The 16,420-nt window shown below is 51.2% G+C and overlaps 1 protein-coding gene across 3 annotated transcripts in view; it reads right to left on the bottom strand.

Annotated features, from left to right (window-relative positions):
- Window positions 1-12,829, bottom strand: part of LOC119845403 (discoidin, CUB and LCCL domain-containing protein 1-like) — a 66,126-nt gene extending 53,297 nt beyond the window's left edge. Inside the window, exon 1 of one of the 3 annotated variants that reach the window (XM_038377661.2) lies at window positions 12,673-12,829. In XM_038377661.2, coding sequence (XP_038233589.2) covers window positions 12,673-12,814 — 142 coding nt within the window. In that variant the 5' untranslated portion in view covers window positions 12,815-12,829. Of the gene's footprint in view, window positions 1-10,606; window positions 10,752-12,672 lie in introns of those variants that run through there. The other 2 variants (XM_043506150.1, XM_043506151.1) reach the window with 2 other exon arrangements.
- Between the last annotated feature and the right edge of the window lie 3,591 nt (window positions 12,830-16,420).

Genomic DNA, 16,420 nt, shown 5'->3' with positions numbered 1-16,420 from the left:
GTCAGTTCCTGGTTGTGCCACTGAGCTGCTGGCCACATAGGCGCTAACTCCGTGGATGCTCTGGGGCTGGAGCACCCACAGGGAAAAATTAGTGGGTGCTCTGTACCCACCGGCAGCCAAGCTCCCCTCACCCTCGCCCCACCTCATCTCCTCTTCCTCCCATCCTGAGCGCGCCACATCCCCATTCCTCTGCCTACCTCCCAGCGCTTCCTGCCCAGCCACCTCCAAACAGCTGTTTGGCAGTGTTAACATGCTCCGGGAGGAAGGGGGAGGAGCGGGAACGCAGCGTGCTCAGGGGATGAGGCAGGACCGGGGCGGGGATTTGGGGAAGAAGTTGGAATATTGGCAGGGAGGGGGAGGAGTTGGGGTGAGGACTTTGGGGAAGGGGTTGGAATGAGGGTGGGGGCAGGGGGTTGAGCACCCACGGGAAAGTGGGGAAGTCAACGCCTATGGCTGGCCAGCCACTTCGCTGCTCTGTGCCTCCGTTTCTCCTTCCATCTTTTGTCTGTAAATTCTCCAGGGCAGGGCCTGGCTCTCGCTCTGGGTACATACATCACCAAGCACAGTGGGGCTCTGATTTTGATTGGCGCCTGTCGCTGCTACTGTGATACAATGATAAAGCTGATCTGAAGAGCTCTGGAAACGGTGACCTGGCAGCTGTTTGTTTTTGCCACAGCGTGAAAAAGTTAAAACCACACTGCCCTTCCTCCTTCCAGCTTTCTCTCTGGCAGCACTGACATGTGGTTAACCAAAATCAGGAATTCTATCCCTTCATACATTACAGCTCTGCCACCAGCCGCTGATCACAGAAGAGCTTTTCTGTGCTCAGGGTAGATGGAGATACGATGGGCACAGGAGAACATTAACAACACTATCAGAGAAAGCTAGTTGGCTCCCTCTTGATCTTTGCAAATTGAGGTCAGCCCAGTGAAAGATTGGTCACTTTCACTTCCCATTCCTGGTCAGTTTTACTTTCCAGTTCTCCTGTGCTAGCAAGCTGTTGTGCTCACCTGGTTTCCCATCCAGGTAGGGTGAAAAAACCTGATTTGGTTTAAATAATAACAATGTCGAAAAGCCCACAGCTTTCGATTCACGGCCTGAACCAAAGTCACTGGAAGTCTTTCCATTGATTTCAGGGGGCTTTGGCTCAGGCCCGTGGCCCTTTAAAAAGAGGAAATAACCAATTAAATAAACAATTTTGGGCTTACGCTAAATTGACGGTGCCCCTTAAAAGCGAAACTTAAAGAAGGAGGGAGGTGACCAGGGTTCTGCCAAGATGTTCTATCAGGGGGCGGGGGGGGGGGGTCTTTTCTTCAGCCACAGACTGGTCCTGGTCAATGGAGGCTGAGTGTGGTCTATGGAGCCCATTCCTTGGGAGGGTACAAATCAAGTGCCTCTGATCAGGAGGAGAAAAGACTCCGTTATCCTAGTGCAAACGGATTCATTGTTTATGTCCAATAACTCTGAGGCTGCTGGGAGCTCATGAGCCAGGCTTCTGTCCCCGCCAGCACACCTGCTTTTCAGCCCCATAAAGCCCCCATTTTTGCCAGCCACCCCCTTGGCAGCCCATGGTCCGGAGTTGCTATAGCACATGCTGGCTGGGGGAAAGCCTTCAACAGAGGAGCCACTGTGTGACCAAATATCAATTAGGTCCCTTCTCTTGCTTGTCAGCTATTGTGCAGCCTGCATTTCAGATGAAAGCGGCTGTGTCCAAAACCAGCCCTCCCCATCTATTGGCAGCAGGACAAAACGGAGACGGTGAAGGCGTCTCTTTGCTTGCTTGCTGTTCCCTTTGCTTTTCTCGGCCTCTCGCAGGGAGATGAGATCGCAGCGCACACAGCTTGAGAAAAACCTTCCCGCAAGAGCCGCTTGTGGGAGGCTAAACTATTATTCTTCACACATCAGCACACACTTAGCTCTTGAATGCCAAAGCAGGAAGCTCCCGTGGTCTGGAGTGACCTCCGGCAGCCCTCGCCACACCATCCTGCTGCGAAGGAGGCTGGCCAGAGGAAGAGGAGCGGACAGCTGTGTTTTGGACAGGGTCATGGCCCGCGCTGCATTCACAAGCAGATGTAGGGCTTGATTCTAGTGTCATGGAGTTAGGGTGACACACCTGTCCCTCATTTCATTGATCCGTCTGAGGGTGACCATCTGTTCCTTATTTTAAATGGTGTTCCCTGACCATTTTAAACACTAAGCTGGAGCTTATGATAATTGCATTGTATACTAGAGGACAGTGGAAACGTACAGAAATGAGAGGAAAATCCATGCTATGCTAAAGGAAATGGTGTTTTCCTAAAATGTCCCTTAAAATCAAGTGTTGTCCCTTATTTTTCATGTGATTTTCCCTTATTTCCATCCAACACAGGTGGTCACCCTATGTGGGATAAATCAGGAGTCATGCTGCTGAAGTCAGTGGAGTTACACTGGTGTAAACCCAGCATGAGCCAGCTCAGAAAGGCTCCCAAACTGCTAATTACTAGGGAAGGGCAGTGGTAGTTCCCACACCCCACACCCTCCCCAGGTCTCAGCGCTCACCTAGCAGGCCAACTCTGGAGTCTCACTGCCCAGTTCTAATCTAGTTTCCCTCCATTCAGGCCCCAACAATGAGCCCTGTCCTACTTCCATTGAAACTTTTGCTATCAAGTTCAATCAGAGCAGAATCAAGCCCGAATTTAGGCACAGCCATGGACCACTGGCTCCCATGCACTCTGCCAGTGACATCACACCCACCACCGACCCCCTCTGGAGCCTGGAGGCTACCCATGGGGTCAGGCATGTCTCTGTTTTTTGAAAACTACAGACCAGTCTGATTCCCGTGGGCAGGCCCCAGTGCGGATCTGGAGTGGGTGCAGAGTCACCGGCACAGCATAGGCTGGGATGACGCACAAGGCAAGAACCAGGATCTGTGGTGGGATGAGCTGGAGAGACACATTTAATTTCCCCATGTGTCAAATCCCGCCCCCTGCAACCTCCACTGGGAGTTTGGCCACTGACTTCAGTGGAGCCAAGATTAATCCCTTAATGAAAGCCCAGGTGCCACCTGTGTAGCTTCAACCTGGACATCAGCTCTTAGATGCTACCCGATCTCTCCAAACTCCATCAGTGCAGCATTTCCCTGGTATAGTAGGCCAGGAGGCTAGCATCAGTTCTAGGGGAGTCAAGGACGCAGCTCCAAGTTCAGATGCCTGGGGTGGATTCCCACAGCTGCTGGAAGCAGGCTGCACCTGCCCGTCCCAGGGAGAGAGGAGTAGAGGGGTGTGTTTTCCCTTCGGGGAAATAGCGTGCAGAGGTTTACAGTGAATTTGGAGCTGGTGCAAAGGGCCTGAGTGAAGTCCCTGATTTCCCCCCAGAACAGGGGAAATGTCTGGACTGTTTCAAGAGGTCAAGCTCTCCCCCCACCTTGCTGATGAGGCCCCTGCCTCCCCTGGTCACTAGGCCTGGCAACTGCTAGGCAATCTTCAGCCTCCTCCATGATTCACTGTGTCCCTCTCTGTCAGAGAGCGGCCAGTGACACTGGTTTGTGTGAGATGGCCTCCTGCCCACGAGGCACTGAGCTCAAACCACCATCTCCTTTCACAGAAGCCTGCGAACGAGCGGCTGCCAGATGGGAAGCACTGCTGGCCACGTCCAATCCTGCAAGGCACTGCCAGCGCTTTAACAAGGGGCTCCCACAAAATGCCCATCTCCCCCCTTAGCCTGTGAAATGCCCCGAATGGATGCCAGGGGTGTGCGTAATGCAGAGAAAGGGGGGTGAGGAACTGGGGAATCCAGTTAAAAATGCTCTCTCCCCACCCACGGGTGAAGGCAGCATCCCCAGGCAGACTCCTCCAGGAGCTTGCGCTTTGCTGGCTATATTTATATAGTGTCTCTAAAATTCTGGGCCAGATCCTTGACAGGTGTTAGCCAGCACAACTCCACTGACTTCTGCAGGGCTGCCCTGATTTACCCTGCCCGAGGATCTGGCTCAAACTACATTGCTGATCATGTCAGCTTGCCTGTTTTGTAGTGAAGGGGCACTATGGGGGAATCCTACTGAGACAGATCTGGCAATTTCCAGCACTATCTTTGGGAGATCTCACTGTATTAAGATGATGAATCATTGGGCTAGGGATTATCTGTAATTCCATGGGAGAGGAAGTACAGTGTGGGTAATTTAGATAATTTCACTCAGGTTCTAACACTGCTAGGGAGGCACCCTCACCTGGAGAGACCTGCATGTAGTGGTTCAGACTGGATTCTCCAGAGACCAACGGACAAAGAAAGGACTTTTGGATGAACAGCCTAAGTTTAAACTGATGCCAAGCCTTCTTTCTGATGCAACAAAGGGACAGATCCTTCTGTCCAAGAGGGGCCCCCATCCTTAAGGAAGGGTTGGAAGTACTGACACCTGCCAGAGCTTGAGGCTGGAGTTGGGGGTGACCTCTGGTAAGCTTATTAGCATGAGTGTAGTTTCTTTGATTGTTTTTATATGTTTTCTCTGTCATGCTTTTACCTTAAGAATAAATGTGCTTGCTTAGAAAGAGCTGTGGGGTAACTTAGAGCTGTGGGAAATTACCTGGTCATTGCTTTTGGAGAGAAAGCAGAATGCAGATGCAGGCCTTTTAGGCAGTCTGACTTGCTGGGGATATCACAGTGCAGGCAGAGAACTATGCAGCCTGGAAATATCCCAGTCCGGAGGGAGAGATGTGGGTCTCCGCCCAAAAGGGTGAAGGCTGGAGTGCCAGGAGCCTAGAGTAGGTGTCTTTGTTGGACCACAGAGGGGGAATACAGGTGCAGTGGCCCTGAACTTTGACGCATCCCCAAGAGAAACATTGGTTGAGCTTTTCAAAGCCGATGGTGGGATGTCCCCACATGACCCCCATTTGCCAGTAAGTGCGGTCGCTGAATCCCCTCACGGGCTTTGCAAATCTCAAGCACTGGGCCTGATTCCACTCTGCATTGCACACCGCGTTACCAGCAACTCCTGTCCTGAGAGGGGATAAGTGATGATTGCATTCTGATTGAGCAGCATTCTAAACCCATGCTGATCAAACATCAACGATTAGCACATGGTCCAAAGTGGCGGCCAGCCAGGCTCTTCCCGTCTGCCATTTGGTGCACTCTTAGCCAATTTGGTGGCACAGAATTTGCTCTTCAGCAGTAGGCAAATTTGTGGTGCTTAAAAATAGATTTCTAGATAAGGGGGAAAAGCAGGAGGTGTGGTAACAGTCCCACCATCCGCCTGATATTTGTATGGGAAAGTCCTCTCTAGCAAGGAGGGCTTAACAGAAGCCAGAGATTTGGGGAGGGAATGGGGTTAACAATTCCAACAGAGCAAGGGGGGTGACCTCCATTACACCTTTATTTAGGGGGTGGAGATGTTACCAGGGAGTTACAGTTATAAATGCATCCGATGAAGTGAGCTGTAGCTCACGAAAGCTTATGCTCAAATAAATTTGTTTTTCTCTAAGGTGCCACAAGTACTCCTTTTCTTTTAGTTATAAATTTATAAGTTTAGTTATAACTGTAACTAGGCTGAATCAGACCCAGTGCCCTAGAGGGGAAAGTTTCCCTGGTCCGTTCCCAACCTCAGCTGTCAGGTCACCCCATCAATTTCTTTTTGAGTTAACTAGAAAAAAAATCAATGTCATTTTCTCCTGACGGGGAGAATGGTACTTACAGGAATTGCTGACCTGCTGCACAGATTGAAGATGCAGATGAATGGGATTAATGTCATAGGATGAGAGTTTAATCAAGACTCAGGGAGTGGGAGAGGATAATCTGCTTGGCTAGCGTGATGCCAAAGTACATCCAAAGCACGCCGTAGATTCTGGCCATGCGCCGCTGTGACTGTGTTATCTGCTGCCTTCCAACTCCCACGGCAGGAAGCATTTTTGTTCCAGAGCAAAATGCCTGGAAGGTATTTATATCCAATAAAGAGAATGGAGTGGGGGGAGGGACAGCAAAGGAATGGTGGCAAGAGATGTCCAGTTTGTGGTGGTTGCCCAGCCACTGGCTTTGAGAAGTCAGAACAGGCTAATGGGGATTCACCGGTGTTGGAGAGGACCTGGCTGTCAGAGGCTGAACTTCAACAGAAGACCAGAGACAGGCCAAGGGGAAGCAACTTTACACTTCCTTTTTCATCCCTTTAAAACCAGGCCCTCCGCAGATACCAGGGACACCCTATGTACTGCAGCTTTGAGGCCTGCAGCTCCGTGTCCTAGAGCAAGTCAGTGGTGGAGTTAGAAATAGAACCCCGGAGTCCTAGCTCCTGCACCTGGCCTTAAGCAAGGGATCCAGCTTCCCCTTTGCTGCCCATGTTCAGGCAGTAGAGTAGGCAGTTCCTAGTCCGGGGGAGTTTCTCCCTTGGCTGCAGAGGCACAGGGTTGCTTGTGGAAGAGCAGTGGTGGGACGGGGGATAGAGCTAATGGTTAGAAGAGCTGGCATCACCCCTCCCTCCCCACGCCCCCGAAGATCCTACTGCTGCAGCTCAGAGGAAGATGGGGAGAGAGGGCCAAGACAAGATTGGCCTGGGAAATGAAGCCCTCTGTAAAAACATCCAAACCCTCCCTAACGCACATGCCAAGCACAAATGCCAGAGATAAGCCGAGCACCACACTTGCGGCCAGGAATTTAATTTCAGGACTCTGCTGCATATGAAGATGCTATCGGGTGTCTGATAATTGAAAAGTGAAAACTAATAAGGCATTTAACACTTGGTGCCTGGGGAGCCCTGCTGATTAATTACACCCCACTCTCCTTGAGGCTCCGGGCCTGTTGTAACTGGAGCGGGGAGACTGCTGCTGAGCAGCAATTGCGAATAGTCCTTCCCCTTCTGAACAGCTGGTTAGTTCCACTGTGTTCATGCCCCTTCCCTTTCAATAGCACAGTCTAGTGAGTAGAACCCTAAAGTGGGAGGTGGGAGACCAGCTTTCTGTTCCTGGTTCTACTGCCGATCTGCTCAGTGACCTCGGGCAAGTCTCTTCATCTTCCTATCCCTCTGTTTTTTGTCACACTCTTTGTCTCTCTTGTCTGTTTAGACCGTGAACTCTTTGACACAGGGGCTGCGTCTCTCCATGTGTATGTACAGTTCCTAGCACACCGGGTAGAGCCCTGCATATCCGCGGACCATTTTTGCGGATAGTGGATCAGATGCAGATACAACCGTGCAAGGCTCTACTCACCGGTGGCGCCTGGCCCATGGTGTCCAGATTGGGCAGCCCGGGGGGCACAGCGCACTCAGGACCAGTGGCTGGGGCTGGCAGTTCAGCACCCACTCGCTGCGCTGCTTCCTGTCCAGGAGCTCGGGCCCCTTGAGCAGCGCCAGCATCCCCACCATGGCCCGGGCTCTGTGGTATCTGAATTCCCACGGACTAGATGGCCCAGGAGACAGGCTCCTAAGCCATTACTGTTCCCCTAGAAGACACCAGTTCAGATGCAGCCACTGTTAGCCAGCAGTGAAAGCTTTCACGAGAGCTCATCTCTGACATGAGTTTGGTGGGTCCCAACCCAATTCTCAGAGAGTGAGTGTCCGCATCACACAAACTCACGGCCACTGACTCGACCATGTTGTAGAGCAGAGAGACCACAGTCCAAATGGGCCCTGGAGACTGAACTCTCCTCTTATGTCTACAAGGTAGGGATAAATGGATATTGGTGGGGTAGGTTGGGGACTTGCAGCCTTGGCGGGGGAGTATATCCCTGTGTCTTATTGTGCAGGTACCTCGGCTCCTTGTTTCCTGCTGTAACACAAACATTCTTCTCCCCACAAAGAGGGGGTTTGCGGGAAAGGCTCTTTGTATCGCTGGTGACCAGAGCTTAATCATTTCCTGCTTCTCTCACCTGCCCTAGTCACCCATTTACCTGCTGCCTCTGGAATGCAAATGTCCTTGATCAGCTTGGTGGGGTTTGCAAGGGAGCAGGCCAGTGGAAAGAGTCCATTGGCTGTTATCCAACAAATGAAAGGAGCAATTGTCTTTCAAAGCATCCAGTCACCTTCATCCTTTCCCCCTTCCATAGGGGCTTCCTCCCAAGGATTCAGACAAGGGATCCAACCCTCCCAGCTCCTGTCAAACCTTCCTGCAAGCCCGCCTTTTCATAAGGAACATGTGCACCCCCAACTTCCCACCTGCTGGACCTGCCTGCAACACCCATGATGATCCCGTCTCATACCTTCCCAAATTGCAAATGCTGTGGAGCTATGGAGGAAGCCGGTGGAATTCCCAGTTTAGCATCCGTGTTAGTCTGTATCCACAAAAAAATAAGGAGGACCTGTGGCACCTTAAAGACTAATTAGTCTCTAAGGTGCCACAGGTCGTCCTTTTCTTTTTTCCAGTTTCTGCAGAATCCCGATTCCCACGGTTTGGGGGTTATTTTTTCCTGATCTGTAAAAAACTCTGATTGAACTTTTTGCTTTTCCAGCACACTTGCACCTTCCTGGGTACATTCAGCAGGAAACCACTTTCATCATGTTCAGCAGATTCCTGCCAGGATATTTGCTACAGGATGCAGGAAAGACAAAACACAGCACTGCATCTCCCTTCCCCTTGGTTCCAAGCTACAGCATTAAACCCAGGCAGCACTTGCATTCTGTTAGGCCAATGCTAGATGTCTATTGCCTCTGTGTGTGTATGTATGTGTACAACAGGGATTAATGTCTAATTTATTTACTTCCAAAGGTTTCCTTTCTAGGAACCACTTAGTGCCACAAATATTCAACTCTGAAATCAGCTTACAGCTTTAAAAAAGAAAACCAAATGCAATTTACATGGAAATCTGCAAGAGAAAATGCCCATTCCCTTAATCTGATCCTATTCAGAGGACTATAGGAGTACTCTTAACTCGAGCTGGGCAAACTGTTTTTGGCCAAAAACAACAACAAAAAAAGCAGATTTGGAGACCCTGAACAATTTTGCAACTTTATGTTAAATTCACCAAATTGTTCTTTTGGGGGGGAATACCCCCAGAATTGAAACTTCGTTTTAACATTTTTCTAAACTTTTCCATTTTTTGGTTTGACATGAGTTTTTGTTTAAAAATGTCCTTTAATTTTATTTTTAAAACCCTCAACACTGTTTTAAAATGCTCTGCATCTAAACTGAATGTGTCATTTGACCCCAAATGAGGTTTTTTTTTTGACTTTTCAGCTGAACAGAAGTTTTGAAAAATTTTGGTTTGCCTCAAAACTAATTTCCTGCCCCCCCCCCTCGATCTTTTTGAATTGATGGTGAACTGAAAAATCTATTATTCGCCCATCTCTACCCTTAATCCATGCATAGAGCTACCATGGGCAACCGGAATCTCCTGCTTGGCTCATGTGTTTCATATAAAACTTCAACCAGGCTAAATGAAATTTGCAAACATTTTTATGATCATGGGAGACCAAGCTCTGGTCTTTTGAACTGATCACAGCACAAAGAGTGAGGAGACCTGGGTTCTAATCCCAGCTGTGCCACTGATTCTCTGTGCAACCTTGGGTAAGTCACCATCCTTTTCTAACTTTCTCCCTCTGCAAAATGAGGTGATGATACCCATTTATGTGAAGGGCTTTCATATCTATGAATGAGAAATACTATAAAGTGCAAAGTGTTATCAGCATGGTTGTAGGGGTGAAATCACATAAAATTCACTCGCTTCACACAGTTACCAGATGAATTTCACTGTAAGTATTTTTGGGCTCATTCAACTCCCAAACATGAATCACATAAAGCCTATGTGAACTGATGCAAACAGGGGGAAAAGGATTTGTACGAATCGCTGCGAACAGAAACCTTTAAGATTTGTCCAGCTGTTAACCATAAGCTGTATATATCCTCTTAGCGCTGAATTCAGAATCGGGCCTCATGAGACTACCGGCCCACAGTCATGGATCCATAGCAAAGACTGCAAGATCCACATCTTGCTTCCCCAAGGCCCTGGGGTCAGAGATGATATCATTTTACTACAAGGTATTAATGTGCAACGTGATCACTATAATGTGGGATGTCCAGTCTTAAAGAGCAGATAACATCACCGAGCAGCCACAGTGCGTGTAGGATATGTGGGGAGAAGATGTCACTACTTGTTATTGACGAGGTTTCACTTGGAAGGGTAAGAGATTGGGGTAGGGGGGAAGAGATCATTGCATCTGTCCATTGGAGGGGGCAGAAAAAACACATTTCTAGCTAATTCATTCATTTCTCCCTTACACATTTGCTTCACACTTGTGTTTTCCCACCATTCCATCCAGCTTCTTTCCCAGTTTCCCCACTGGCTTCTTATAGTAACATCATGACAGCTCCTGACTTTAGATTTGGACTGGTGTAATTTACAGTTGTTGTGGTTTAATTATCGGATTATATAAATGCTAAGTCTCATGAATTTTCTTATTATTCAGCTAAGCTAAATCAGTTCCCTTCCCGCAGAAAAAAAGAAGCCATACAGCCCTTTTATGCAGCTCCTTTCTATGTAACCATGGGCCTCCTTCCTGTTTCCATTGAAGTCAAAGGGAATGTAGGGCCTGATCCATGCCAATGGAAAGCCTCCTGCTTATTTCTATGAGCTTTGGATCAGGCTCTTAGCCACTGACTGGAGCAGATGGGTACCCATGCCTATCAGTGCCAGGCCAGATCCTGAAAACCCTTACCCATGACAGTGGTCCTTATTCACATGAGGATCGATCCTGAAAGGTGCTCAGCACCCCCCAAAGACTTAGTGTGAGTTGGGAAGCACTCACACATCACAGGATCAGGCCCACAAGTGAGGAACAGCTGCTCACAAGATCAGTCCGTGGGTGCTAAGGGAAACAGAAAGGGGCTTATGCAACAGCCGCCACGTTGGCCAACACACTGGGGATTGAACCGGGAGCAGTGAACACACACACTGAGCTAAAGTAGCCGTAACAGACTCGTCTCCTCAGTGGGTCGGCACAGAGGGGCTCTACAACCCACTCACCAGTGGATTACACTTGTTCACCTTTCAGGGAAGGGTCACCTGGCAGACTTACAGATGGCATTTACTCTCTACTCCTCCTACTTGCAGCTCTCAAAACACTTTACAGCCACGTCTTGTGTTGAATGAAGCTTTGACAATGTGCTCGGGCTGTACAAGGCACAAAGCTGAGATGGTCCCTGCCTCAAGGAATGTGCTATCCAAGAGACAACCCCCAAGGAGACAGGACATGCTGGGAGATCCAGGGAGGGTGTTCACTTTGAGGTTTTCTCCCCTTGTGGGTGCTGATTCTTTTGGGCAGTCTCAGGAGAAGTGAGGTTTTAGGAGGTGGCTGAATGAGAAGACGGTGAGGCCTGGTACCTGGGCTTTGAAGGTTGATCCCATCCGAAGGGGCCATGTGACACTTAAGCTATGTCTACACTGCAGAGCTGTGCCGGGATACACCCCAGTGTAGACAAAGCATGCACTGACAGAAGGAATTTTTCTTTTGATATAGGAACACTGCCACCCTGAACAACAATCGCTATGCCAAATCGGCATACCTGTGTCTGCACTGGGCACTTTGTCAGCATAGCTATGGTGGCTAGGGGTGGTGGTTTTTTCACACCCCTGACTGATAGAGCTAGGCTGGTATGTTTCAAGTGTAGACCTAGCCTGAATCTGGCCAGCTTCTGCCATACAATTTAATCACTATGGGCTATACATATTGTTTCATGTTTCATTCTTATGTGCCCGTCTATAGCTTTTCATTCATACAACATACTAAGGAACCTCTGGAAATATCCACATCTTAAAAACCAATCAATGTAGACTGAGGAAGAAGCATTAATATGCACCCAGTGTATAAGCAGCCAGACAGTCAAGTCCTACATGTGCATGAAAATGGGCAGCAAGATGCACACTATGGACTTCAGCCTGAGTTGCCAAAACTCCCGTTGAAGTAGTGTGACCAGATGTCCCGATTTTATAGGGACAGTCCCGATTTTTGGGTCTTTTTCTTATATAGGCTCCTATTACCCCCCACCCCTTGCCCCGATTTTTCACATGTGCTGTCTGGTCACCTGCGTTGAAGCCAACGGGAGAGTTTTGGAGGAACAATCATGCAAAAGCCAGAGATGGGTATTCTGATCTCCTACTCCATATACCCCAATTACGATCCACTGAATTTCACAAGTTTCTGGTTGTTGTTAGCCATTCCATTTCCAAACAGTGCAGTTACAAGGAGACCGGCCGCGCCAAAGACTGTGGCGATTCTCCTGGCAAAAGCACGCTCTATGTCAGAGACGCCAACACCGTGGGGGCTCCAAGGCTGGAGCACCCCTGGGGGGAAAACAGGGGGTGCTCAGCACCCACGGGGACGCTCAGCTGTCGGCAGCCGCCAGTCAGCCTACCTGCCTTTGACAGAACAGTGTGGACCGGTGTAGACTGGCCACACATTTGATTCCTACAGGCGCTTTAAAAGAGGCAATGGCATGCACATGATCCTTCTGTTATGCCACACGGAGCCCAGGGAGCAGAGGCAGCTCGGCGGAGGCAGCTGCAGGGATATTCTGTGCAGGAAGCCCCAGTGCATTTCCCGCGGCGATGGGTCCGATCCGGGGAGCTGGGCTCTCCCCCCTGCGATCCGCGCCCCTCCCCACCGACCTGGCCGGGCACAGCCCGGACCCAGCTGCCCCGGGCGGGGGGTCGCTTCCTCCGGCCCCTCGCCCCACCCCGCAAACTTTCCCTCGGCCGCCGGGAACTCCCGTCGCGGGGCCTTACCGCTCCGGGCGCCGGCCGGCGAGACGTGCAGCAGCTGGAACAGCTGGAGTAGCAGAGGCGCCCGCAGCCCGGAGCGCATCGCAGCCGCAGCAGCCCGGCCCGGCCCGGCGCGACCCCGACCCCGACCCCGCCGCCGCTGCATCCCCGGCGCGGGAGTCTCCCCGCCCCTCCCCAGCTATTGGCGGCAGACGCCGGCCCGGCCCCGGCCACTGGCCTCTCCCCGCTGCCACTCAGCGGGCGGGCAGAGAGCGGGTCCCACGGCTCTGCCCGGCCGGCTGCCCTATTATGGCAGCGGGCCGGGGCCGGGGCCGGGGCCGGGGGCCGGGGCGGGACGCGGGGAATGGGAGGCGGGCGCGAATCCGGAGCGGTGGGCGAGGGATCTGTACGGCTGAGTTATAATGTGAAGCGGGGGGTCTACCCGCACCAGAGCTACCCGCACCCTAGAGCGGGGGTCTCAGCCAGGGACGCCCAGGGGGCTCTTGTCTCCGAGGTCGGCGTTTCTCACCCCTGGGGGCTGCAGGACAGGTTTGGGGTGGACTCAGGCTTCCGAGTCCGGAAAGGGGGATAGTGGCCGGGAAAGGTTGAGACGCCCTGCACCAGAGCAGCCCAGCAGGGCCGGGGTTTGAAATGAGGGGAGCCCCCTCCCGGAGCCGATCTCTCCCCCCTCCCCCCCCCCCGCCCCCCGCTTTGGGAGAGGATCAGAATCCAGGATCCGGACCCAAACTTCACAACTGAATCCAGGATCCGGACCCAAACTTCACAACTGAAACCACTCTCTCTAGAAGAGTGGGACGCCCCCCTTCCATCTAGAAGTCCCCAAACATGAAGGGAACAGAAATCCAGGGTGGGATGGGGGCGCATCTATAACAACATTTACATGTGGGCATTATGTGTTTCTCAGATGCGGCCACCGTGGCCTCATGCAGCCATCAAGGGCTTTTCTTGCGGCTACAGCTGCCTGGGCAGTGATTGGGATCAGGGGCAAAGTAAGGGCCCCAGCCTCTCTCCCTTCCTGTTGCTCCTGGATGCAACCCCCAGCAGGGGTTGGGCCCTGTTCCCCTCTGGAGACACCTGGGGCACAATGCTGAAGGAGTAGGCAGCTGGTGAGTTCCCCACCTTCCCAGGGGTGGTGGGGCTCAGGTTTTGGGCTTTAGCCCTGGGGTGGGGTGGGGTGCGGGGCTTTGGGCTCTGACCACCCCCGGCCTCCCCTGGCCCCCTATCCAGGGCTTAATTTCCCCCCAGGCTTGCCGGGGCTGAGTAAGTCTGCAGTGAAAAGTGATACTGGTATGTTTGTTAATATCACTTTTCACACAGACTTACTTACTAGCTAACAATAAATAAATTACAATGATTTGAACATGTCTATGTGCCTATTTATTTGTTTTTCCTAAAGCTAAGTAAGTATTTTAGCTGAACATGTGAGAGCAGCCACCAGCAATTGTTGGTGGCCGCACTCTGAGACCACCAAAAAATTTGTCCTGAGAACCCCTAGAGTCACCATGGCCTGGAGGAAGGAGCAGATTCCAAGCCCAGAAGGGACCAGTATGATCCTCTAGTCTGACCTCCTGTATAATGCAGGCTAGGGAACCTCCCCAAAGTAATTCCTCTAGCAGATCTTTTAGAAAAATATCCCATCTTGATTTAAAAATGGTCAGCAATGGAGAATCCACCTCGACCCTTGGAAAATTGTTCTAATTGTTAGTACTCTCACTGTTAGAAATAGATGAGTTTCATCCAGTTTGAATTTGTCTAACTTCAACTTTCAGCCATTGGATGTGTTATACCTTTGTCCACTAGACTGAAGAGCCCATTATAAAATATTTGTTCCCTATGTAGATGCTTATAGACTGTGATCAAGCCATCCCTTAACCGTCTCTTTGTTAAGTTAAATAGACTGAGTTCGTTGAGTCTATCGCTAGAAGGCAGGTTTTCCCATTCTTTAATCATTCTTGTAGCTCTTCTCTGTCGAGCCCTGCGCAGATACAAAAATGGGTATCCACATCTGATCTATGATCTGCAAAAACTGTCTGTGGATATCCGCGGATGTGGACATCTGCAGATAGCTGTGGATTTGCAGGGCTTTACTTACCATGGCTGGGCTGAAGCTGCTGGAGCCTGGTCAGGGAGAGTGCGTGGGCAGCTTTGGAAAGCCTGTGGGGAGTCACAGACCCTCCACCTACCGTCAGCCGAGCGGGGAGCCTGGGGGGCAGGGACATGGCCGGGGGCAGCTCTCAGCGTCCCCACCCCCGCACCACAGGCAGGTGGAGGGTCCGCTGCTGCTCCCCACGGCTCCCCTGGGCTCCATGGTAGCCTGGCTGGGGATGGAGAGGGATTGACGTGTGGAGCTACCCAGGGGCTGCTCAGGCCCCTCACCCAGGGCAGGTGGAGGGACCCAGGCTCCCCACAGCTGCCAGTGTGGCATTCCCCAACCCGGCTCTGTCGGGGGGGCGGGGAGCGGTTCGGAGTCACAGCCTGGCCATGGTAAGAGCCAGGTGGGGAGCCATGGCAGACCTTCACCTGCCCTGGGCAGGAGGCCTGAGCAGCCCCTGTCCAGTATCCCTAACCCCCAGACTCCCCAACCAGGGAGGGTGGAGGGATCCAAGCTCCCCACAGCACGGCTCTCCCCAGCCTGGCTCCAGCCTGGGAGGGGCGGCTTGGAACTGCATCCCGGCCATGGTGAGAGCCAGGTGGGCAGGTGTGGGGAGCTGTGGTGGACCCTCCACCTGCCCTGGGCAAGGGGCCCAAGCAGCCCCTGGCCCCTGTCTCTGCCCCCCAGGTCCCCCGCCCAGGGCAGGTGGAGGGTCCGTGCCGCAGTTCCTCACAGCTGCCTGCCCAGCTCTTACCGTCAGAACCCTGCACGGATACAAAATGTGTGTCTTTATCTGCACTGCTATCCACAGAAATGGTCCTCTGATATAAAGTGGATACCCGTGAATTTGCAGGGCTCTACTTCTCTGAACCCTCTCCAATTTATCAATGTCCTTCTTGAATTGTGGGCATCAGAACTGGACACTATTCTTGCTACGGTCACACCAGTGCCAAATATGGAGGTAAAATAACCTCTCTACTCCTACTTGAGATTCCCCTGTTTATGGACCTCTGTTTTGGCCACAGTGTCGCTCTATGAGCTCTTGTTCAGCTTATTATTCACCATGACCCCCAAATCTTTTTCAGAGTCACTGCTCCCAGGAGAGAATCCCTCACCCTGTTTGTATGACCTGCATTCTTTGTTCCTAGACCTACACATTTACATTTAGCCATATTAAAGCACATATTGTTTGCCTGAGCCAAGTTTACCAAAGGATCCAGATCACCCTGAATCAGTGGCCTGTCCTCTTCATTATTTACCACTCCTCCAGTTTGCTTGTCATCTGCAAACTTCATTAGTGATGGTTGTTTTCTTCCAGGTCATTGATAAAAATGTTACATCGGATAGAGGCCAAGAACCGATCCTTGTGGGTCACCACTAGAAATGCACCAGCTCACAGATGATTTCCTGGTTACAATTACCATTTACCTGCTGATTTTAAAATGTCTAACTGTAGTGATTTCTGTTTAACATCCTCATAGTGGATATTAGTGAAATGGAAAGAGCGTTCTCACCACCATCAGATGAGACTATGTCAGGATTGGGAGTCAGGCAGCTCTGAATTTGGATCCTGGCTCTACCATTCGCTATGTGGCCTTGAACAAGGCATTATGGGAAAAGGTTTCCAGTAAATCTGGATAGTTCTGGTTTTGGAAGCTG

The sequence above is a fragment of the Dermochelys coriacea genome, chromosome 19, assembly GCF_009764565.3.
Source record: "Dermochelys coriacea isolate rDerCor1 chromosome 19, rDerCor1.pri.v4, whole genome shotgun sequence".
NCBI classification, from domain to species: domain Eukaryota; kingdom Metazoa; phylum Chordata; order Testudines; family Dermochelyidae; genus Dermochelys; species Dermochelys coriacea.
Note: the sequence above shows the minus strand (reverse complement) of the source record. Positions and strands in the feature narration are given on the sequence as shown.